Raw genomic sequence first — 21302 nt, 5'->3', positions numbered from 1 at the left:
TGTCCAATAAGGACACATCTTAAGTGTAAACAAAAGCCGCATGGTGCGGCTTCCGCCTCCTTCTCCTCACACGGAGTTGTCTGTGAGAGGAGAAAGAGCGAAGAATAGGTGGTAGCCAACTGCCCTCCACCTCAGTGACACCTGATCACCCCTAAAGTGTCCCTGATTGCCCCTAAAGTGTCCCTGATTGCCCCTAAAGTGTCCCTGATTGCCCCTAAAGTGTCCCTGATTGCCCCTAAAGTGTCCCTGATTGCCCCTAAAGTGTCCCTGATTGCCCCTAAAGTGTCCCTGATTGCCCCTAAAGTGTCCCTGATTGCCCCTAAAGTGTCCCTGATTGCCCCTAAAGTGTCCCTGATTGCCCCTAAAGTGTCCCTGATTGCCCCTAAAGTGTCCCTGATTGCCCCTAAAGTGTCCCTGATTGCCCCTAAAGTGTCCCTGATTGCCCCTAAAGTGTCCCTGATTGCCCCTAAAGTGTCCCTGATTGCCCCTAAAGTGTCCCTGATTGCCCCTAAAGTGTCCCTGATTGCCCCTAAAGTGTCCCTGATCGCCCAACAAGTGGCCCAGCAGTGTCCCTGATCGCCACATAGTGGCCCAGCAGTGTTCCTGATCGCCACAGTGTCCCTGATCGTCGCAGTGTTCCTGATCGCCACACAAGTGGCCAAGCAGTGTCCCTGATCGTCACAAAAGTGGCCCAGCAGTATCGCCGCAGTGGCCAAGCAGTGTCCCTGATTGCCACACAAGTGGCCCAGCAGTGTCCCTGATCGCCGCAGTGTCCCTGATTGCCGCACAAGTGGCCCAGCAGTGTCCCTGATCGCCGCAGTGTCCCTGATTGCCGCACAAGTGGTCCAGCAGTGTCCCTGATCGCCGCAGTGTCCCTGATTGCCGCACAAGTGGTCCAGCAGTGTCCCTGATCGCCGCAGTGTCCCTGATTGCCGCACAAGTGGTCCAGCAGTGTCCCTGATTGCCGCAGTGGCCCAGCAGTGGCCTTGATCACCACACAAGTGGCCCAGCAGTGGCCCTGATCACCACACAAGTGGCCCAGCAGTGGCCCTGATCACCACACAAGTGGCCAGCAGTGTCCCTGATCGCCGCAGTTGCCCAGCAGTGTTTCTGATCGCCACACAAGTGGCCCAGCAGTGTCCTGATCATCGCAGTGGCCCAGCAGTGTTTCTGATCGCCACACAAGTGGCCCAGCAGTGTCCTGATCATCGTAGTGGCCCAGCAGTGTCCATGGTCGCCACACAAGTGGTCCAGCAGTGTCCCTGATCGCCACAGTGTCCCTGATTGCCGCAGTGTCCCTGATTGCCGCACAAGTGGCCCAGCAGTGTCCCTGATCACCGCAGTGTCACTGATTGCCGCACAAGTGGTCCAGTAGTGTCCCTGATCGCCGCAGTTGCCCAGCAGTGTTTCTGATCGCCACACAAGTGGCCCAGCAGTGTCCTGATCATCGCAGTGGCCCAGCAGTGTTTCTGATCGCCACACAGGTGGCCCAGCAGTGTCCTGATCATCGTAGTGGCCCAGCAGTGTCCATGGTCGCCGCACAAGTGGTCCAGCAGTGTCCCTGATCGCCACAGTGTCCCTGATTGCCGCAGTGTCCCTGATTGCCGCACAAGTGGCCCAGCAGTGTCCCTGATCACCGCAGTGTCACTGATTGCCGCACAAGTGGTCCAGTAGTGTCCCTGATCGCCGCAGTGGCCCTGATTGCTGCAGTGGCCCAGCAGTGTCCCTGACCACCACACAAGTGGCCCAGCAGTGTCACTGATCACCGCATTGGCCCAGCAGTGTTCCTGATCGCCACACAATTGGCCCAGCAGTGTCCCTGATCGCCAGACAAGTGGCCCAGCAGTGCCCCTGATCACCGCAGTGTCCCTGATCACCGCAGTAGTCCATCAGTGTTTCTGATCGCCACACAAGTGGCCCAGCAGTGTCCTGATCATCGCAGTGGCTCAGCAGTGTCCCTGATCGCCGCAGAAGTGGTCCAGCAGTGTCCCTGATCGCCGCAGTGTCCCAGCAGTGTCCCTGATCGCCGCAGTGTCCCTGATCGCCGCAGTGTCCCTGATTGCCGCAGTGGCCCAGCAGTGGCCCTGATCACCACACAAGTGGCCCTGATCACCACACAAGTGGCCAGCAGTGTCCCTGATCGCCGGACAAGTGGTCCAGCAGTGCCCCTGATCACCGCAGTGTCCCTGATCACCGCAGTTGCCCAGCAGTGTTTCTGATCGCCACACAAGTGGCCCAGCAGTGTCCTGATCATCGCAGTGGCCCAGCAGTGTCCATGGTCGCCGCACAAGTGGTCCAGCAGTGTCCCTGATTGCCGCAGTGTCCCTGATCGCCACACAAGTGGCCCAGCAGTGTCCCTGATCACCGCAGTGGCCCAGCAGTGTCCCTGATCACCGCAGTGGCCCAGCAGTGTCCCTGATCACCGCAGTGGCCCAGCAGTGTCCCTGATCACCGCAGTGGCCCAGCAGTGTCCCTGATCACCGCAGTGGCCCAGCAGTGTCCCTGATCACCGCAGTGGCCCAGCAGTGTCCCTGATCACCGCAGTGGCCCAGCAGTGTCCCTGATCGCCGCACAAGTGGTCCAGCAGTGTCCCTGATCACCATACAGTGGCCCAATCAGTGTCCCTGACCACCTTACAGTGTGCCTGTTCATACAGTGTCCCTGATCTCTGCCACACCAGTGGATCCTGTTCACTGCCATCGTCTGTGAGGAGAGAGATCCAGTACAGCTAACTGTGAGTAATTTTCAGCCTTTGCACAGAGTTTTTTCCAAAACAGCAATAGGTAGTTAAGAAATTAGATGTGTGATTTTTGCCCTTAGAACGGTAACAGGTGCTTATTGGATGTGGAACCCCTCTATGTGGCCAGACTGTGAAAAAGTCTCACACATTTGATATCACCATATTCAGGAAGAGTTAGAGAATGTGTTTTGGGGTGTAATTTTAAGTATGCCTATGCAGTGTATTAGAAATATCTCATAGATTGACAACTTTGTGTAGAAAAAAATACATTTTCATTTTCTTTTCGCATTTTCCAAAAACTTGTGGCAAAAAATGAAGTCTTCAGAAGACTCCACATGCCTCTTAAAACATACCTTGGGGTGTTTGCTTTCCAAAATGGGGTCATTTTGTGGATAATTCCATTATCCTGATGCTCCATGACCTCCAAAACAGCAATAGGTAGTTAAGAAATTAGATGTGTGATTTTTGACCTTAGAACGCTAACAGGTGCTTATTGAATTTTGAACCCCTCTATGTGGCCAGACTGTGAAAAAGTCTCACACATTTGGTATCGCCATATTCAGCAGGAGTTAAAGAATGCGTTTTGAGGTATCATTTTAAGTATGCCTATGCTGTGTAATAGAAATATCTCATAGATTGACAACTTTGCGTAAAAAAAAATACATTTTCATTTTCTTTTCACATTTTCCAAAAACGTGGCAAAAAATTAAGTCTTCAGAGGACTCCCCATGCCTCTTAAAACATACCTTGAGGTGTTTTCTTTCGAAAATGGGGTCTTTTTGTGGGTAATTCAATTGTCCTGGTGCTCCAGGACCTCCAAAACTGTGATAGACAGTCAAGAAATTAGATATATAATTTTTGCCCCTAGAACGCCTAAGGGTGCTTATTGGATGTGGGGCCCTTCTATGTGGCCAGGCTGTGAAAAAGTTTTACACATGTGGTATCGCCATACTCAGGATGAGTAGCAGAATGTGTTTTGGGGTGTAATTGCAAGTATGCCTATGTCGTGTGAGAGAAAGAACTTGTTAAATGACAACTTTGTGGAAAAAAAAAAAGAATTTTGTTTACTTTCATCAATTCCTTAAAAAATTGGCAAAAAATGACAACTTCAAAAAACTCCCCATGCCTCTCATTAAATACCTCAGACTGTCTACTTTCCAAAAAGGGGTAGTTTGGGGGGTATTTGTACTGTCCTGGAATTTTAGGGCCCCAAGAAATTATATAGGTAGTCCGTACATCAGGATTGATACATTTTCAAATATATCAAATATATATACCGTGGTCTGTGGACTCTATAACTTTCACAAAGACTAAATAATACACACTGATTTGGGTTATGTCTACCAAAAAAATGTAGCACAATGGATTTTGGCCTAAATTTATGAAGAAAGTATATTTATTTGCAAAATTTAGTATCAAATACTAAGAAAAACATGTTTTTTTTTCAAAATTTTCAGTCTTTTTTCATTTTTCTAGCAAAAAATAAAAACCCCAGTGATGATTAAATACCACCAAATTAAAGCTCTATTTGTTTGAAAAAAATGATAATAATTTCATTTAGATACAGTGTTGTATGCCTGAGTAATTGTCATTCACAATGTGAGAGCGCCGAAAGCTGAAAATTGGCCTGGACAGGAAGGGGGTAAAAGTGTCCGGACAGGAAGTGGTTAAGGACCTGTGGGTGTATGCCATCCAGTCCAGGTGCTTTATTCACCTATATTCTGTCGAAATATTTCTGGATCATATGAATTATGAGCCAGTGTGGATTGTCTGTGGCTGTGTCCATACCATGCCCATTATGGACAAGAGCTCCCCCATGCTCCTTTGTATACACAAAACTGAAGAAGGTATTAAATAAATTTTCCTTCTCTTTATCTCCAGTCACCCACTCTAGATTATTTTGTAAAGGGCCTACATGCTCGGACCGGACCTTTTTACTAAATATATTTGACGAATTTTTGGGGGTTTGTCCGGCTATCTTTTGCAATTTGTCCGTTTTCAATCTTTTCGGCCTTGATTTCCTTTTTTACATATTCTGTTATATTCTTTGTAATGTATAAATGATGATAGCGTTCCTTCATTTTTATATTTAATAAAAGCTCTTTTCTTATTTATAGCTTTTTTAACTTTGGCCGTAAGCCAGAGGTTTAATTTTTAGCCTTTTAAACGTGTTGCCCATGGGAATATATTTTGCAGTGTGTTCACTTAGTCTTTTTGAAGAACTCCTATTTCTGTCCTGTGTTCATAGATGCCAATATTCCCTCCCAGTCAAAGTCTTGGAGAGCTGCTCTCAGCCTTGGAAAATTAGCTCTCCTAAAGTTGTGTGTTTTTATTTTTCCCATATGTGTTTGTTGTTTACAGCTAACAATAAATGAAATCATGTTATGGTCACTGCTACCCAGATGTTCTTTTATATGGACATTAGTAATAAGCTCTGCATGGTTTGAGATTACCAGGGCCAGCAGAGCATCATTACCAGTTGGGGCCTCCATTATTATAGACTCATGGTCAGGAGCGGACTGACCATTTGGAAATTCGGGCACTGCCCGAGGGCCTGGGGTCATTAGGGGGCCCCATGAGATGCCCCTGGTACCTTTTTTTTCATAGGCTTTTTTTGAGTTTCGGCAAGGACACGGGCCCCATGATCCCCTATTGCCCGGGGACCCCATGAGTTGTCAGTCCGCGCCTGGTCATGGTGTCGCACTCTAATCAGCTAATTAACTCAAAATACCTGTAAAAGTTTCCTTCGCCTTTAATTGGTCTCTCAGCCTGGTTCAGTAGGTTACACAGTCATGGGGAAGACAGTCATTGACACCCTCCACAAGGAGGGTAAGTCACAAAAGGTCATTTGCTAAAGAAGCTGGCTATTCACAGAGCTCTATCTCCAAGCATATTAATGGAAAGTTGATGGAAGGAAATAGTGTGGTAGGAAAGGGTGCAAAAGCAACAGGGATAACCGCAGCCTTCAGAGGATTGTAAAGCAAATGCCATTCAACATTTTTGGGGAGATTCACTACGGATTACACGAAGGAATGGACTACGGCTGGTGTCAGTGCTTCAAGAGGCACCGCACACAGACATATCCAGGACATGGGCTACAACTGTCGCATTCTTTGTGTCAAGCCACTCCTGAACCAGAGACAGCATCAGAAGTATCTTACCTGGACTTAGGAAAAAAATTATTGGACTGTTGCTCAGTGGTCCAATGTCCTGTTTTTGGAATAAAGTAAATTTTGCATTTCATTTGGAAAACAACATCCCAGAGTCTGGAGGAAGAGTGGAGAGGCACAGAATCCAAGTTGCATGAGGTCCAGTGTGAAGTTTCAACAGTCAGTGATGATTGTCATCTGCTGGTGTTGGTCCACTGTGTTTTTATCAAGCCTAAAGTCTGCACAACCCTCTACCAGGAAATTGTAGAGCACTTCATGCTTCCCTCAGCTTTATGGAGATGCAGATTTAATTTTCCAGCAGGACTTGGCACCTGCCCACACTGCCAAAAGTAGCAATACCTGGTTTAATGATCATTGTATAACTGTGCTTGACTGACCTAAACCCCATAGAGAATCTGTGGGGTATTGTCAAGAGGAAGATGAGACACCAGACCCAACAATGCAGCTGAGCTGAAGGACACTATCAAAGCAACCTGGGCTTCCATAACACCTCAGCAGTGCCACAGGCTGATCGCCTCCATGCCATGCCGCATTGATGCAGTAATTCATGCAAAAGGAGCCCTGAACAAGTATTGAGTGCATACTATACTGTACATGGACATACTTTTTAGTAAGCCAGCATTTCTGTATTAAAAATCTTTTTTTTTTTTTTTTATTGGTCTTATGTAATCTAATTTTCTGAGATACTGAATTTTGGGTTTTCATTAGCTGTAAGCCATAACCATCAAAATTAAAGGAAAGAAATGCTTGCAATATATCACTCTGTGTGTAATGAATCTATATACTATGAGTTTCACTTTGTGAATTGAATTACTGAAATAAATTAACTTTTTGATATTCTAATTTATTAAGATGCACCTGTATATGCATCATTTCTGTTTCATAAGCGATAACAAATTGCTAAATTAATAGACCCATAATTGAAATGTTAAAACGGCTCTGTAGCTTAACTGAGTAAATCTACTTTATCACAGAGTAAGGCAGTTCTAAAAGGCTCTGATTGCTTACAGACCCCATACTGGATTTCAGGTTAATACCGAAGTAAGGTCTAATTTACACTTGAAGTTTGGGGGAGCAGTAGAAACAGTCAGTTGTGCTGCATTTTTACCACCACCCCCAAGCTTCATATAAAGCAAAACAGGGGGTATACACATGCCACAGCTGTGATTCATACTCCCCATCCTATTACATTCAGCAGATCGCACCACTCAGCGACCATGACCCATCCGAGTGAAAGGGCCTGCGTTGCAACTGTGTGCAATGCGTTGCATGGCTTGCAGTGTAGGCTTTTAGGTGTTAAAGCTGGCAGTGAGGGGACCTCACCACCTGCAAACACCCCCTGAAAAGGGATCCACGGCACGTTGCTCATTAGAGGGCTAACACATGTATAAGCAAGTCCTAAAATGATTCAGTTTCGCTGCCCCAGAACAGGTGTTTGGGGCCTGCATCAGAGAATAACTGCTACCCTCTTACAGATTTTGTGCTTTGTGAGTGCAAGTCCCTGGAAGGAATATGATATCGGCAAATTGCTAAGTATTGTGAAGTTGGAAATGTGATTTTATTGTGTCTTAATCTGATTGGACTGTTTCACACATTGGAAATCACTTTATTCATCTTTTTTATATTTCAGTATCTAAGAATGAAGTTAATTATGGTCATTGGGAGGAAAGATCCATACCATGAATTCCTTGATAACTTTACATACAGCAAAATGTTGATGAAGATCAAATCCTACATCAGCCTTTTGTTGGAAAGGAGGTCTCCAGTTTTCTTAATACAGGTACATTAAATCCAAACTAGATGACCTTAAGCTTGCTAAGGCACTGTGCAACATCAATAATTCCCATGTTTTATTTTTTATAAAATACTTTTCACTGTTTTTTTCATCTTTGTTTACATCTCAGTAATGCTGGTCCCCTCTTTCAGCCACCTACTGTCTACAACATTTGTACATGTATTCACTCCAGTTTCAGCTGCATATCATTGCTGTAGACTAATGATGAGCTCAGTCGTGTTCGGACTAGGATCCAAACCCATGTGTGCGAGCTAACCAGGAAGCTATGACCTGTACAGACCAATCATCTGCAGTCGGGGCCTTCCCCATCCTGCATCTGTATACAAGGGGCGTGTACACACCATTGATAGTGGCAATAGTGGGTGCATGCGCAATTGTGCTATGCAGGTGCTCATAGTCTTCATGGGTCTAGGCACTGTGGTATAGGCCAAGATTTAATAATACAGGTTAGGCGTGTTACATTTTCAGTATTAATGCAAACACTCGCCAGCACACCAAGGATCATCATATGTGGTCCGACACTTTTATTGCAGAAAGATCAGATCACATCACAAAGAACCAAGTGCAACGTTTCTAAGCCATGTAAGACTTTTTCATCAGGCATGTGATCAAATGCCTGATGAAAGGGGTCCTGCGTGGCTCTGAAAAGTTGCACTTGGTCTTTTTTGATGTGATCTTATTACAGAATAAAGCTTTGGACAGCATTTGATGGTCCTTTGATGTGCTGGTGTTTATTTGCATTGATCTGCGATGAGTCCAGTGTGCAGCTGATAGTTGCTGCATCACCCGCTACATATTGACAAAACATTTTCAGTATGACACCTAAACGTTTAGGTAGTCGTTTTTCACATTTTGCTGCACACATTTTTTTAAAGGTTAGTTTTTTTTTTTTTTTGTTTTTTTTTTTTTACTGCCAATCCACGAGCTAGGTTATATTTTAAATGTAGCCATTACATATTATTATTATTATTACTATTCAAGTGAAGCCATTGATTTTGTTCTCCAAAGTATCTCAACCCAAGGCAAAAGGGTGAGATAGTTTGGGAGACACAATGATTGGCTACATTTAAATTACAACCTAGCTAACAGAAAATTGTATCGTTATATGACTATTAATTTTCATCAACTTGGCCAAATGTTGTGGCCATCTCCATTATTGACTGCATTCTTGCTCAAAATAAGAATTAAAAAATAAATTTAAAAAATACAACCTGGCTTTTGGATTGAAACCCCCCCCCCCCCCCAATCACTAAAAGTAACTGAAAATCTAGATGCTATGACATTTGACTTATTTGTGTAAAATCTGTTGAAAGCCCATCTATTGAAGAAGAGACACTCAAATTCTACTGGTCATGTATTTTTCTTTGATTTTTCTACTCTCCTGTATTTACAAAGGGGTCTATAACATCTATTATAATCAGACAGAGACTTTGTTATAAGACCATAGTTAATACAAGTAGTTCATTTATTTTCAAGTATTGCTCTTATCCTTTCCTTTAAGGCAGCCACAAAGGTGGTAGAAGCCAAAGCAAAAAGAAAGCATGATACCAGGACTGATGAAAATCAGGAGCATAACACTTCTAATAGGTATTTTACTTTGTTCCTATATTTTATGTATATACTTACATATTGTCATGATTGCTATATAAGAGCAGTAATCAAAGTGTGATAACTCATGACAACCAGAGCTGCGTCCTGTGATCTGATTTTAGTTACTAAACCTTTGGTGCTGTAAACAACTGAAGCTTTCTGTGTATGTGTCGGACAGTGCTGTCTTACCCTCTTCTCTTCCTCCTACTGAGGTATGATTTCACATCAACTCTGATGCTGCCACTGTGTTTGTGAAAGTCCTCATTTATTCAGATCATGGTATATCTAGTAGCAGTTTCATTCAAATTTGTAATTTGTTTTGAAATTTTGAGGGCATTTTGTTACTTACCCAAGTGTATCCTAGCTTATTCTGTTCTAATGAATATTGGGAACATTTATAGCCACATAGGTCACTCAGTAACCTGAATCCAACCACCTTGGAATGTGTCAGGGCAGATGGTGATTTCCAAGGACATGATAGAAGGTTTGAAAGTTTGTACACCCATCCTGTTTTAATCACAAAACCCATTCCTATGGTGTTATAAAATATAGGACAGGTGTTACAGCCTATGTCAACAGGCTTTAGGCTTGTTTCGATGACATAGTTTGAGATGCTTCTGGCATCATTAACAATTTTTCACACAGGTGCATTTAACCTGCAGCTGGCTTCCTTTTGACCTGCATTTGAGCCCCTTCAATCAGGTTTTAAATGTCCATAGCCTTGTATAAGAATGCAAAAAAAGCTTGAAGTGAACACTCGCCCTTAGCACATCGTGACTGACAGGTAAAGGTCCTATTGTACATGTCATTAGACACACACATGCTTGCACTGCAGCTCAGTTGCAACATGCAGCTGGCAATAAAGAGTGAGTGTCTTGTTTTATTGTTATACATTTCACTTATTTTTATGTACATTTTTACCTGCCAATTCTGCTGTTCAATAGCAAATGCCAATCAAGCTCTATGGTGCCGGGCAGCAAGCACAGGGTCCACTAGAGGACCTCAGGCCATCCTCATGACATCTGTTTCTAATTGTTTGGTCAGAGACATTAACACCAGTGGCCTGCTGGAGGTCATTTTGTAGGGCTCTGGCAATGCTCATCCTGTTCCTCCTTGTACAAAGTAGCAGATACCGGTCCTGCTGATAGGGTAAGGACCTTTTATGACCCTGTGCAGCTCTCCTAGAGTAACTGCTTGTCTCCTGGAATCTCCTCCATGCTCTCAAGACTGTGCTGGAAGACACAGCAAACCTTCTGGCAATGGCATGTATTGATGTGCCATCCTGGAGGAGTTGGACTGCTTGTGCAACCTCTGTAGGGTCAAGGTATCACCTCATGCTACCATTAGTGATATTAACCCTAGCCAAATGCAAAACTAGTGAAAAACAGTCAGAAAAGATGAGTAGGGAAAAAATGTCAGTGGCCTCCACCTGTACAACCATTCCTGTTTTGGGGGTCATCTCATTGTTGCCCATCTAGTAAACCTGTTGTTAATTTCATTAACACCAAAGCAGCTGAAACTGATTAACAACCCCCCTCTGCTACTTAACTGACCAGATAAATATCCCAGGAGTTTAATTGACTTGATGCTATACTCTGATTATAGAGTGTTCCTTTAATTTTTTTTGAGCCATGCATATTAATGTGGCATGCGCTGTGGTTTATAAGTTTGTAGTATTATTAGTGTATATCACTTGAGCAGCAGCATTATTTGGTACATTTCATATATTTTTTTCACTGTTTTAAGTTTTTTGGCTATCTCAGGTGTTTTGGTTATATATAGGAGGTATTAGTGAAAACTTAGCAGAATGCCCACTAGAGGGCATATAGATCAAGTTTAAAACCAAAACTTCATAATCAGTAATGGAAATAGAGGTACATAAAAAGTATATATTTTGCCAATTAAAGCTGTGACCCTATGACTCTTAGATTAAATGAATTGTAACCAAGAAAAAAATGAAATACAAAAACGATATGTTATGCTGAACATATTGAACGACAAAATGACTGCCATCTGACTGAGAGGTAGAGCCTAGCAGTGATTGGAATAAGATGCGTTGTGCACGACTCCCATCAGCCCAAGCCTATGCTTGAAACCATTGTACTTTTCAGCCTGAGGCTACCCAAAGTTTCCCTGGACACTGCTATTATTACTGATATTATTGATTTTAGGAAAGTGCAGGAAGTTGGGTATGAGCTGGGGGTGATTGATGGAATGGGAGTTGAGAGGGTAGAAGAGTTCCGCTTCCTGGGAACAATAATTAGGGGGGTCTGTTGTTGACAGGGCACATATTCCATCTGGTGGGCAAGGCCCATCAGAGACTGTCCTTTTATGAAGCTAAGGTGGGCAGGCTTTTCAGAGCAAGTCCCCATTCGTTTTTATAAAGCTGCAATTGAAAGTGTTAATGTATAACATTTCTCTGTGGCAAGGATTATGCACGGTCCATGACAGAAATGCCTTGCAAAGGATAATAGGCACAGAAGATTTTTGTAGGTGTTCGCTTACTGAATATTGGGGAACTGGGGGTGGGAGGTGCCATAGGAGAGAAAATATTTTTAAAAATTTTTCCTAGTAATGTTCTATATACATTGCTACATTCTGGTCGAGTATTTGTCCTCGTACCTCAAGGGTGCAGAATAGCTTCTTTCCTTGATCCATATGGCTTTTGAATGCTTGAGGTGTTTTCCATTAGACTGATTGGAGTTATGTATTTCATATCGTATGTGTGTCTTCATTTAAAGCGTTACTAAACCCACAACAGTAAACTCAGTCTGTATATATAATAAAGCATGCTTGTTATACTGACTGTGGAACCTAAGGGGTTGATCCCCCCCCCCACGCATTGTGTAAAAAGGATGTTTGGTCCTGTCTTCTCTGATCCTCCCCTTCTTCCACAATCCCCATTCCATCTGCTGATAAAACAGAGCCTTTTTTTTTTGTTTTTTGCGAGAGTGCATGTGATCAGCACAGGGTCAATTATCACTGTCCAGACAGAGGTTCAGGGGTTATGCAGCCTCACAGGACAATCAGGTGAAAATGAAAACTCCTTCCACAAGCTTTAACCAGTGCTCTGCTGGACACTGATAGTCACAAGACTGCTCTAACTGCTGACTAGAAAAAGGTATTTAGTAGTTTATATTTACTAAAATAATTGCATTTTCATGTTCTGTGTATTTTGGGAGACCAAATATAGTGAATGCAGGGTCCTGGGTTTAGTAACACTTTAAGTGTTTTTATGTTAGCTGTGGAATTTCTTTTTTAATGTGAAGGAACTACAACTGTATTTCATTTTATGATTGTGTTTGTAAAATAAATTTTATGATTCTGACTTGAAATGGGGCCCCCTAGAAAAGTCCATGTGGCAGTGAGCAAATGTGAGCAGTTCCGTCAGAAAGACCAACGTTGTGACATGAGCCGACTCATCTTCTCAGACTCGGCACCGATAGACTTCAGCTATCCCACAGCTGGCAGACAACTTCACAAAAAATCCTTGGGGCTATTTCTAGCAGCCAAGTCAGCCTCACCAAAAATATCAACAAGATAAAAATGACTTCTTCTTGTTGCTGCAGGATTTCCAAAATTTGTCAGTGATGTGGATGTGCTCCCGAAAAATATGGACAACCAAGAACAATGCTTGCATAATTTTAATCTCTGTGTGCTTGGCCTGCCAGAAAAGGCTGAAAGCAGACCGTGAAACCCAGAGACCCTGCTTACCCAGTTATTCAGAGATCTCCTCCTTGACTTTTGTGGTGGAGATAGTGCACTGAACCTCACCTAGAGCACCGCCTTGTACCTTCACTATGAGGTTATTAAACTACAGAAATCATGATATAGTGCTTCGGGCAGCTTGGAACAAGATTCTTTTGCCGTTGTGAATTCACTCTTCTCAATTTACCCTGACTACTCCATTAAGTTCCAGCGCCAGGGATCTTTATTTCAGTGTGTGAAGAGGAAGCTGCGAGATTTACAGATTTTGTAGATTTATCCCTCCAAGCTGCTAATTGCAGACCTGGGTAAAACTCTTTTCTTTAAGATTCCTTAGGAGGTTACAGCATGTTTGCCTTTATGCCCCTGCCATTACCCAGGTATCTAACCATCTTTCATCCCTTGTTTGGTGTTGGGGGACAGCCCTTCACATTTTTCCATCTCTATAGTTTATCTAATCACCTTACCCTGCGGTTTCATTTTCGAGCTTACGTATGTGACTGCCTCCAGGGTTAAGGTAGTTGCTAGCCTTATCTTTCTGCTTCCCCATCAGACACGCACTTCTCTCCATTTCCAGAGGGTTCTGCTGATTGGTGAATTATTGTCTCCAGGACTACATTTTGGAATTCCGCAACAGGTGTTACCTTATACATAGGGGGATCCATTTTGATCAGGTCTCCTGGTTCATGAAAAAACTAAAATTTCCATTTCACTTACCAGCTAGTCTGCAACAAACTGAATTGACCCTGTCTAACACTTCACGTTAAAAACAAAGTCGCACACTTTTGCAAATATATGTGTAAGCCACAATGGCCACGTCAAGGCACTAGAGTGTACTGCGGTGCTATAGGAGCACATGAACCACTGAGCACCATCTAGGTACTGGTGTGTCTTCTCCACCAAAGAGGAATGAGGAAAGAGTCCTTGCTTCAGCAGAGATGGTTTATTTCCTGTATTCTTCCCACACTGATGCCCTTCTTGGCAAACCCCTGGAGGGCAGTTCTTCCCAACTGGTAGTTTCTGGACATTGAAGAGGTTTGTGCACCCTGGCTTTAGACCCTGTATTAGGGGAAAGAAATGGGAGGAGTACCCTGTGTTGCTCTGTGAGTAAAACAAACTAGTCTCCAGCTACAGGTATCATGTGATGGAAACCGGTAATGCCTTACTGATCTTGTGGGACCTGTCTACCTGGGGTTAGGACCCTCTTCCTTGTCTGATACACTTGTGCTGGATGGCCTTCTGGCATGTTTCCGTTATTCTTTACTGTCCTCACAAGACTTGTTCCACGGGTGTCCTTGTTCATAAGTCTGAGAAGTCAGGAGCATTCTTAGCCCCATGACTCTGAGGTTAAAGATGGGAAGGAATATTTTTCAGCAGGATCCATATTAGGGATTGCCTCAGGTGCTTATTGTGTACTGGTTGGAGTGTCTAACTTGATCCTCATTTCCATGGTTGCAAAGCTTCCCAACAGTTTCTGATAAACTAACTTCCATCTCCTGCCTACCTTTGTTTGGGTACTGCCCATGTAATTTATCCCTTTAGTCATTTTGACTTTGTGGGATCAAGTCCTGGGTTATCTAGGCAGACTCAACCCTTTGCAGGTGGTTGGTAGTCAGGGTTCTTCTCTGGTAAATCTTTGGAAATTTTTAGTAATGGAAATCAACAAGTAGCTGATAGTGGAAAATTGCAGGATTTATTTCTTTGCATTCCTTACTTTTCTTTTCCTCCCCATTCTTTGGTCATTTTCACTTAACGCAGAATAATCAATCTACCTTTACTTCTTAAAACTCGGGGTCTGCCTCCTGAAACATGTCACAGTGCACATCATCTGAAGTTAAAGGCACTGGTCATGTAGCTCTTCAGAATGCATATGTGAGGACAGAGCTAAATCACCAGTGCCTCACTCAACCACAAAGTGAAAATACAGTCATTATAAGTAAAAAGCAAAGTAAGATGTCATCATATTGGCATACAAAACTGCATACTGATGTGGTTTTTAGTAAAAGGGGAAAGGTGAGTAGAGGCCTAGAGCCTTCCTACTTAGATGGGTTGGTCTTTCTTTGAGAAGAAGGTAGCTCCTGGGCGGTTTATGCTTACTTACCCCTCAATTGGTCAGCTTTTGGGAGTCCTGACAGCAGATGACTTCCTGTTCCCTTCAATGGGTAAGAAAGAAATAAGAATTTTTGTACTCACAGTAAAATCCTTTTTGTCCATTGAAGGACACAGGTCTCACCCGTCTGAGTTTATGATCATGCTGTTGGTCCTGCAGATTTTTTTATTTGCAGTGTCCAGTGCTCCTTTAAGAAACGGCATAACCTGACAGTAGATGACTTCCTGTGTCCCTCAATAGACTCCAAGAAAATGCCTTTTTGTGATTTAAGGGTAAAGGATAGTACAATCAGATTGTAATGTGTTCTCAGCTTTAAACAAGTCACTCTGACTTAAAGAGTAACTACACTTAGAATTCGTACCTCTGTATGAGCTGTTGAGCTGGGCCTTTTTCGTGGTTGCAGGGCATATTTGCCACATATACATTACTGCAGTTGCTCCATGCAGGATGTAGACATTCCCAACTCTGGGCAAGACAGGGAGAAGACAGTGATAGAAATCTATACAGTATGTGTGATCTTTAGGGTATATACAGTATTTTAAATTGATAAGGAAAGTTGGAAGGACATATGACTGTTTTTATTCTGAAAGTGTGGTTACTCCTTAAAGAAGGCAACACTTGCCACATTAGTTTGCCTCCAGGAAAAAAATGAAGGGAATTAATTTTAATGGAGGAATAATTCATCAAGAATTTAACTATATTCTTTGTGTGACGTGTGCTTCAATATTCAGCTATAAGTTTTTAACTATAATTATAATTTTATAGTGTGGAGATGGGAGACGGAAATTCTTCCAGTGAATGTGAACACAAGCATCAACATAAGAACAATGTTGATTTACAAGAGTAAGTTTGTTTTCTTTGTTTTAATGTCTATTTGATATGGAGAAAGAGAGAGAGATAAACAGAAGGTATCTTAAGAACCTTAGAAGATCCTTGAAAACAAAGCGGTAATTTTTATTAAAGTGCCGTTAAAATGAACATTTTTCTCCAAGAATTTATATTTAGAATTTTTATCTATATTGTTTTACTTTTTTTTTTTTTTTTTCCTCATCTTATATATTTAGATAAATACCAAGTTGATCTTGCAGTTTCTCATGTCCTTCCTCTTCTTCGTGTCAATAGCAGCCAATGCTGTGGCTGCTGCGTTGTCACTCACATATCACGTGCTCCTCAGTGTCCCTTTTTCAATGCCTTCACTTCCTTGTTTCCTCTGTTCAAGCTACCCATATGACAATTTAAGTTGGCTAAGGGAGCAGCTCAAAAGGTAGGATTTTGGGGTGGCACTAGTAGTAATCATGATTGATAGGGGATTTCTCTGCCTAGTTGCTGTTCTTGCATTTCACACAAATCATAAGCTTTAAGGACAGATGACAGATTGCTTTTGCCAGCAGCTCGCACAGGGAGTCTTGGTGATATTGTATTGCAATGATTCTGAATCATCCCGACACCTAGGCAAGCATCCTTTTGGTTATCCAAGCCTCCATATTCTTCCAAGCACATCTACTTTTTAAGAGTCTGGTTGAAACAGAACTAAGGGCAAAAGTGTGTTTTTGTTTTTTTTTTTTTGGATAGTGTCAGTTTTTTTCCCATCTGTGTCACACCGAGGAGATTTCAGTTTAACTTTCTGACTCATAGCCAAAACAGGAAATGAGAGGAAATCCCTCCAAAATGTGTGGAAAATCCCTGGTAATCACCAGGGTCACCAAAAGTAAAGTCCCCATTAGAAGATTTTCCCTCTTTTCCTGTTCTGTGTAGCACTTAAAATTTGGGAATTTCTTTTACTTTCACTTTCGGTGATAAAGGTCTCCAGGGTAAACAGGGTAAATCTTCCTAATAGAGACACAGACAACAAATAAAATCTGACAGGTGTTCTAATCCCTCTACACTCTATCTGAAGCTAAAAGAAAAAAAAAGTTTTGTCTGACAGGCGCAAGGTGGTTCTCTAGTTCTGATAGGACATCATATGATGTCCTTCCATTCTCACCGCACATGCGCGGCTCAGCGGATCACCGATCCATGGAAAGAGCCGAAGATGTCGGCTCGGTCATGTGATCAGCTGTGTCCAATCACAGCTGATCACATGTAAACAGGGAAATGCCATCACTGCAGCCTCATTAGCGCATATCAGTGAAGGAGAAAAATCACTTATTTACAAACTTTTATAACAAAAACTAAGGAAAAACTTTTTTTTTTCAAAATTTTCAGTGGTTTTTGGTTTAAGAAAAAAAAAAAAAACCCAGAGGTGATTAAATACCACCAAAATAAAGCTCTATCTGTCACAAAAAAATGATAAAAATTTCATATGGGTACAGTGTTGTATGACTGCGCAATTGTCATTCAAATTGCCACAGCACTGAAAGCTGGAAATTGGCCTAGGCAGGAAGGGGGTATAAGTGCCCTGTAGGCTAGTGGTTAAAGTTCACCTTTAAAAAAAAAAAAAAAAAGTATTTTTTTTGCAGGTACAAAAAATGTACATTTTATATATTTATTTATTTTTTACACTACGTCCTGCAAGGCACTGCGTCCGCGATCAGCAGATTGCAGGTGCGATACCTGGATCCTGCAGACACTCAGTAAGCTGTCTTCCCAAACATTGTATGGGCATCCAGTTACTGAATGGCAGGAAGAATCAATGGACTGCTAGAGCACTCACCAGCTCCTTTGCAGTTCATTGATCACTACATGCAGTGAAGGAATGACATGGCCGTGTGGGCAGAGCACAGCCACGCTGTTTTTAAATTGTACCAGCAGGTGCGGTGAGAAGACCCCCTGTTCTGTCACTGGAACGGGGGAATTACGGGGTGGGGGGGCTGTAGAGGAGGCAGGGGCTCGAACATGTTCCAAAGCTGAATTTATCCTTTAGGTACCATAATTTTTAAAATAAGTTTACTTTTACCATTTCTTATTTACTAGTCATGAAGTAGAAGCTGATAAACAAATGGAGGAAAAATCGCAAACTGCAGATAAATCATCGGAGAGGTACGAAACACAAACTATGGGGTTGGTTTACTAAAGGCAAATAGTCTGCGCACTACAAGTTCACTTGTTCTAGATCTAAGGAGAAGTTCTGAAATGAAGGGAAGCTCTGCTGATTTTTAACATCCACTCGTGTGCAAGCAAAAATTTCCTTCCATGTGATTGGGTATTCTTTTCAAATTGAAGCTTTACCTCATTTACTAACCTCTAGAGCAACTGTACTTGCAGTGCATTGTATATTTGCCTTTAGTAAATCAAATCCAATGGGGGGCGGGGGGGTTTGTTTTTTTTTTTTGTTTTTTTGGGGGGGGGGGGGGTCTTTTTTGTTTTGTTTTTTACGCCACTGCTGCCAGGGTATTCCAGTGCATATGTAACGTTTTGACTCTTGTTGCAGGCCTCAAAGACGATTATTTTCCTTAGGATTGGGCACACCATGGCATCCAGATAAACCAGTCCTTACCAGCAGGATACCGCAAAAGCCCAGCCTGAGTAAGTGAAGATCATGAGACAAGTTTAAACGCCACCCGCCCGCCGTTTAAGGAAATTACAGAGGAGCGGGATCTCTCTTCTTAAGGAAGGATGTCATATGACGTCCTCCCACTCTAGCTGCGCATGCGCTGCCCCGGGGTCCAATCAGCTGATCACATGTAAACAGGAAATTCTGGTGCTGACAGCGCGTGAGGAGAGCTGGTAAGTGGCATTCCTCAGAGGGGACATCTACACTGATAATCAGGGCACTGACCATCAGTGCCCTAATTATCAATGCAGCCCCATCTGAACACAGCTGTATCTCAGTTGAAAATGCATTTCAATGCACACTTTCACACAGGTGACATAAACATGTACTGTGTTCAGATCAGTAACATAAAATCCAAAAATCTGCATCTGAGGACAATGACTTTTGCAGAGATTTGAGATTTAGCTAATCTCATGGGTGCTGGAGGTAGTTTCCAAAGGTTACAGAATAGTTGCGCCTCCTTCCTTCACCTTGATTTATCACTTTGCATCTACTTGTGTCTCAGAAATGTAGAACAGACCTCTTTTCAATCATTCAGGTTGTTGAACCACGTTCTTATTCATGTTCCTCCATGTGCTGCCCGATTGCTTCCACACAGTGCCAGCCTCTCATACCCCCCCCCCCCCCCCCCCGTGAGGTCTCTAGGGCTCCGCTTGCCCATCTACAGGCCTGGAACCGGCTCACCACCATCAGCTAGAGGGGAGGGAGGAGAGCAAACATGTCAACTCCCCTCCCCTTTTTGTCATAACCTGGTAGTGATGTAATGATGTCACTTCCAGGTCCCCGTTGAGAGATTCCCGGCCATGGAAGTTGGGAAAGAATGTAATGCGGTGCAATGTACAGCACGTTACATTCAGGAGAAATATTCAGGGTCTTTTAGACCCCGGGTGCCTCAATAAAGAGAAACTGTCACCTAAAAATAATCACATAGGGGACTTTGTCCCCTATGTGATGAAAAACAAAAAAGTAAAAAAACCAAAGTTTTTTGGGGGGTTTTTTTGTCTAAAAAATGACAGTTACACCCAGCACATACCCTCAAAAAAAAAAAAATGGAGGACCCCCACATATACACACGTACAAACATAAATGCACACGCTGGGGCGCCTATGCATGAAAACGTTGATTGCGATACACATGTCACATATCGGTGAGCACACTAGAATGAGAGCAATTATTCTAGCAGCAGACATAATCCGTAACGCTAAACTGATGACCTATAAGGAGCTTTTAAAAGTGTCAACCTATAGAAAATATAGGGTACTGAAGTTCGTGCACAATTTTAAGGTTTGACAAGTTGGATATCTATTTACTCGGTGCAACTTCATATTTTACAAAAAAATTGGGTAATTTATTGCTTTTTTGTGCCCTACAATTAACTTACTTGTATTTTTTACCGAAATTTTGCGGTAATATTATGTGACATAAAAAATTGGAACTACCACTATTTTATTCTATAGGGTCTCTGCTTTCAGAATATATGTAATGTTAGGGGGTTTTATGTAATCTTCAGCCCTAAAATGATTTTTTTAAATTTGTGTAAAAAATGCAAAAACGGCGGTCAGCGAAAGGGAAAAAGGATAAGCCCTGACCCACACTTTCCTGAGGAGCAGCCAATCGGTGCTTATTACACTGCAAGGTCTCTTCCCTCCCTGCTAGTCCCCGGGTGCGGTGCTGGAGAGAGACAAGGAGGGGAGGAGGATATATAAAGTTGCCATAAAGCCCCCCTTTTTTTCTTTTTTTTTTTCTTTTTTTAAAAAGCCCCAGACATTCCTAATATCACCTCCAATTTAAATACAGTTTTGGTTAAAAAAATGTTTTATTTTTTTATCTGGACAAGTAGATTGGGGCACCGATCTAGTCCCTGGACAAGCAGTTTTTTCAAAAATTTCCACACCCCTGCTCATGTCGTGGCTTCTGTCCCCAGCATTGTTTAGGGTAGAGGCATAGTTTTGGATTGTCTGTTCAGAGTTGTTGGCCACAGGAGGAATATGAACTTCAAATCAATGTTCTGGAATTACAAGCAATTCTTCTCTTACTGCACTTGAACTTCCCTTCTGACTGGTCATCAGGTGTGGGTTCAGTCGGACAATGGCTTACAGTGATTATCAGGGGCCACGAGGAGTGTTGCAACAGAGTTAGAGTCTACCCTGTCCTTGGTGATGTTCACCTGATCTTGTAATGCAGGTTAATGGGGTGAAACACTGGCAGGCAGATTTTATAGTGTAGACACTGTCTGGACTCAGAGGAATTATCTCTCCTATATGTGATCTTCCTGGACATGTCTGCATTGGAGAACGCTGGATGTGGATGTACTAGCTTCTTGATTCAACACAAAAATGAACAGATCCATTTGGGACCCAATGGCAAATGCCCTGGTGGTGTTGTGGGATCAGTATGCCCTAATTTATGCCTTTTCTCCTCTGAAACATCTGCACCCTACTTTGAAGGATCCAAACTGCGAACATTCTATAGCTTTGGATTGACCTCAGAGTGTAGTATCACAAGGATCACTCTTCCACTCTACTTCTTGGTTGCTGGCTATGATGGCTTGGCTGTTGAGACATGGAAGACAGGGGCGTTTTGGATTTGGTTATTCACACCATGCTTTGAGCTTGTAAACCTACTTCCTGCACGATTTTTATTCGAGCATGGAAAACTTTTTATCTTATTCTTATAGTTCAGGACACAGAATACTTAGA

At 42.8% G+C, this 21302-nt stretch overlaps 1 protein-coding gene across 1 annotated transcript in view; it reads left to right on the top strand.

Moving 5' to 3' along the window:
- The window catches only part of TERF1 (telomeric repeat binding factor 1), a 55165-nt gene that overhangs the window by 22113 nt on the left and 11750 nt on the right, over nt 1-21302 (top strand). The window contains exons 5-9 of the mRNA XM_089661041.1: nt 7541-7690; nt 9207-9292; nt 15876-15953; nt 18024-18089; nt 18481-18575. Of these exons, the coding sequence (XP_089517167.1) occupies nt 7541-7690; nt 9207-9292; nt 15876-15953; nt 18024-18089; nt 18481-18575 (475 nt within the window). The remainder of the gene's footprint in view (nt 1-7540; nt 7691-9206; nt 9293-15875; nt 15954-18023; nt 18090-18480; nt 18576-21302) is intronic.

The sequence above is a fragment of the Staurois parvus genome, unplaced genomic scaffold, assembly GCF_062004578.1.
Source record: "Staurois parvus isolate SC_StPar_1 unplaced genomic scaffold, SC_StPar_1.0 ptg001302l, whole genome shotgun sequence".
NCBI classification, from domain to species: Eukaryota; Metazoa; Chordata; class Amphibia; order Anura; family Ranidae; genus Staurois; species Staurois parvus.
This window is presented reverse-complemented; position numbering and strand designations above follow the sequence as displayed.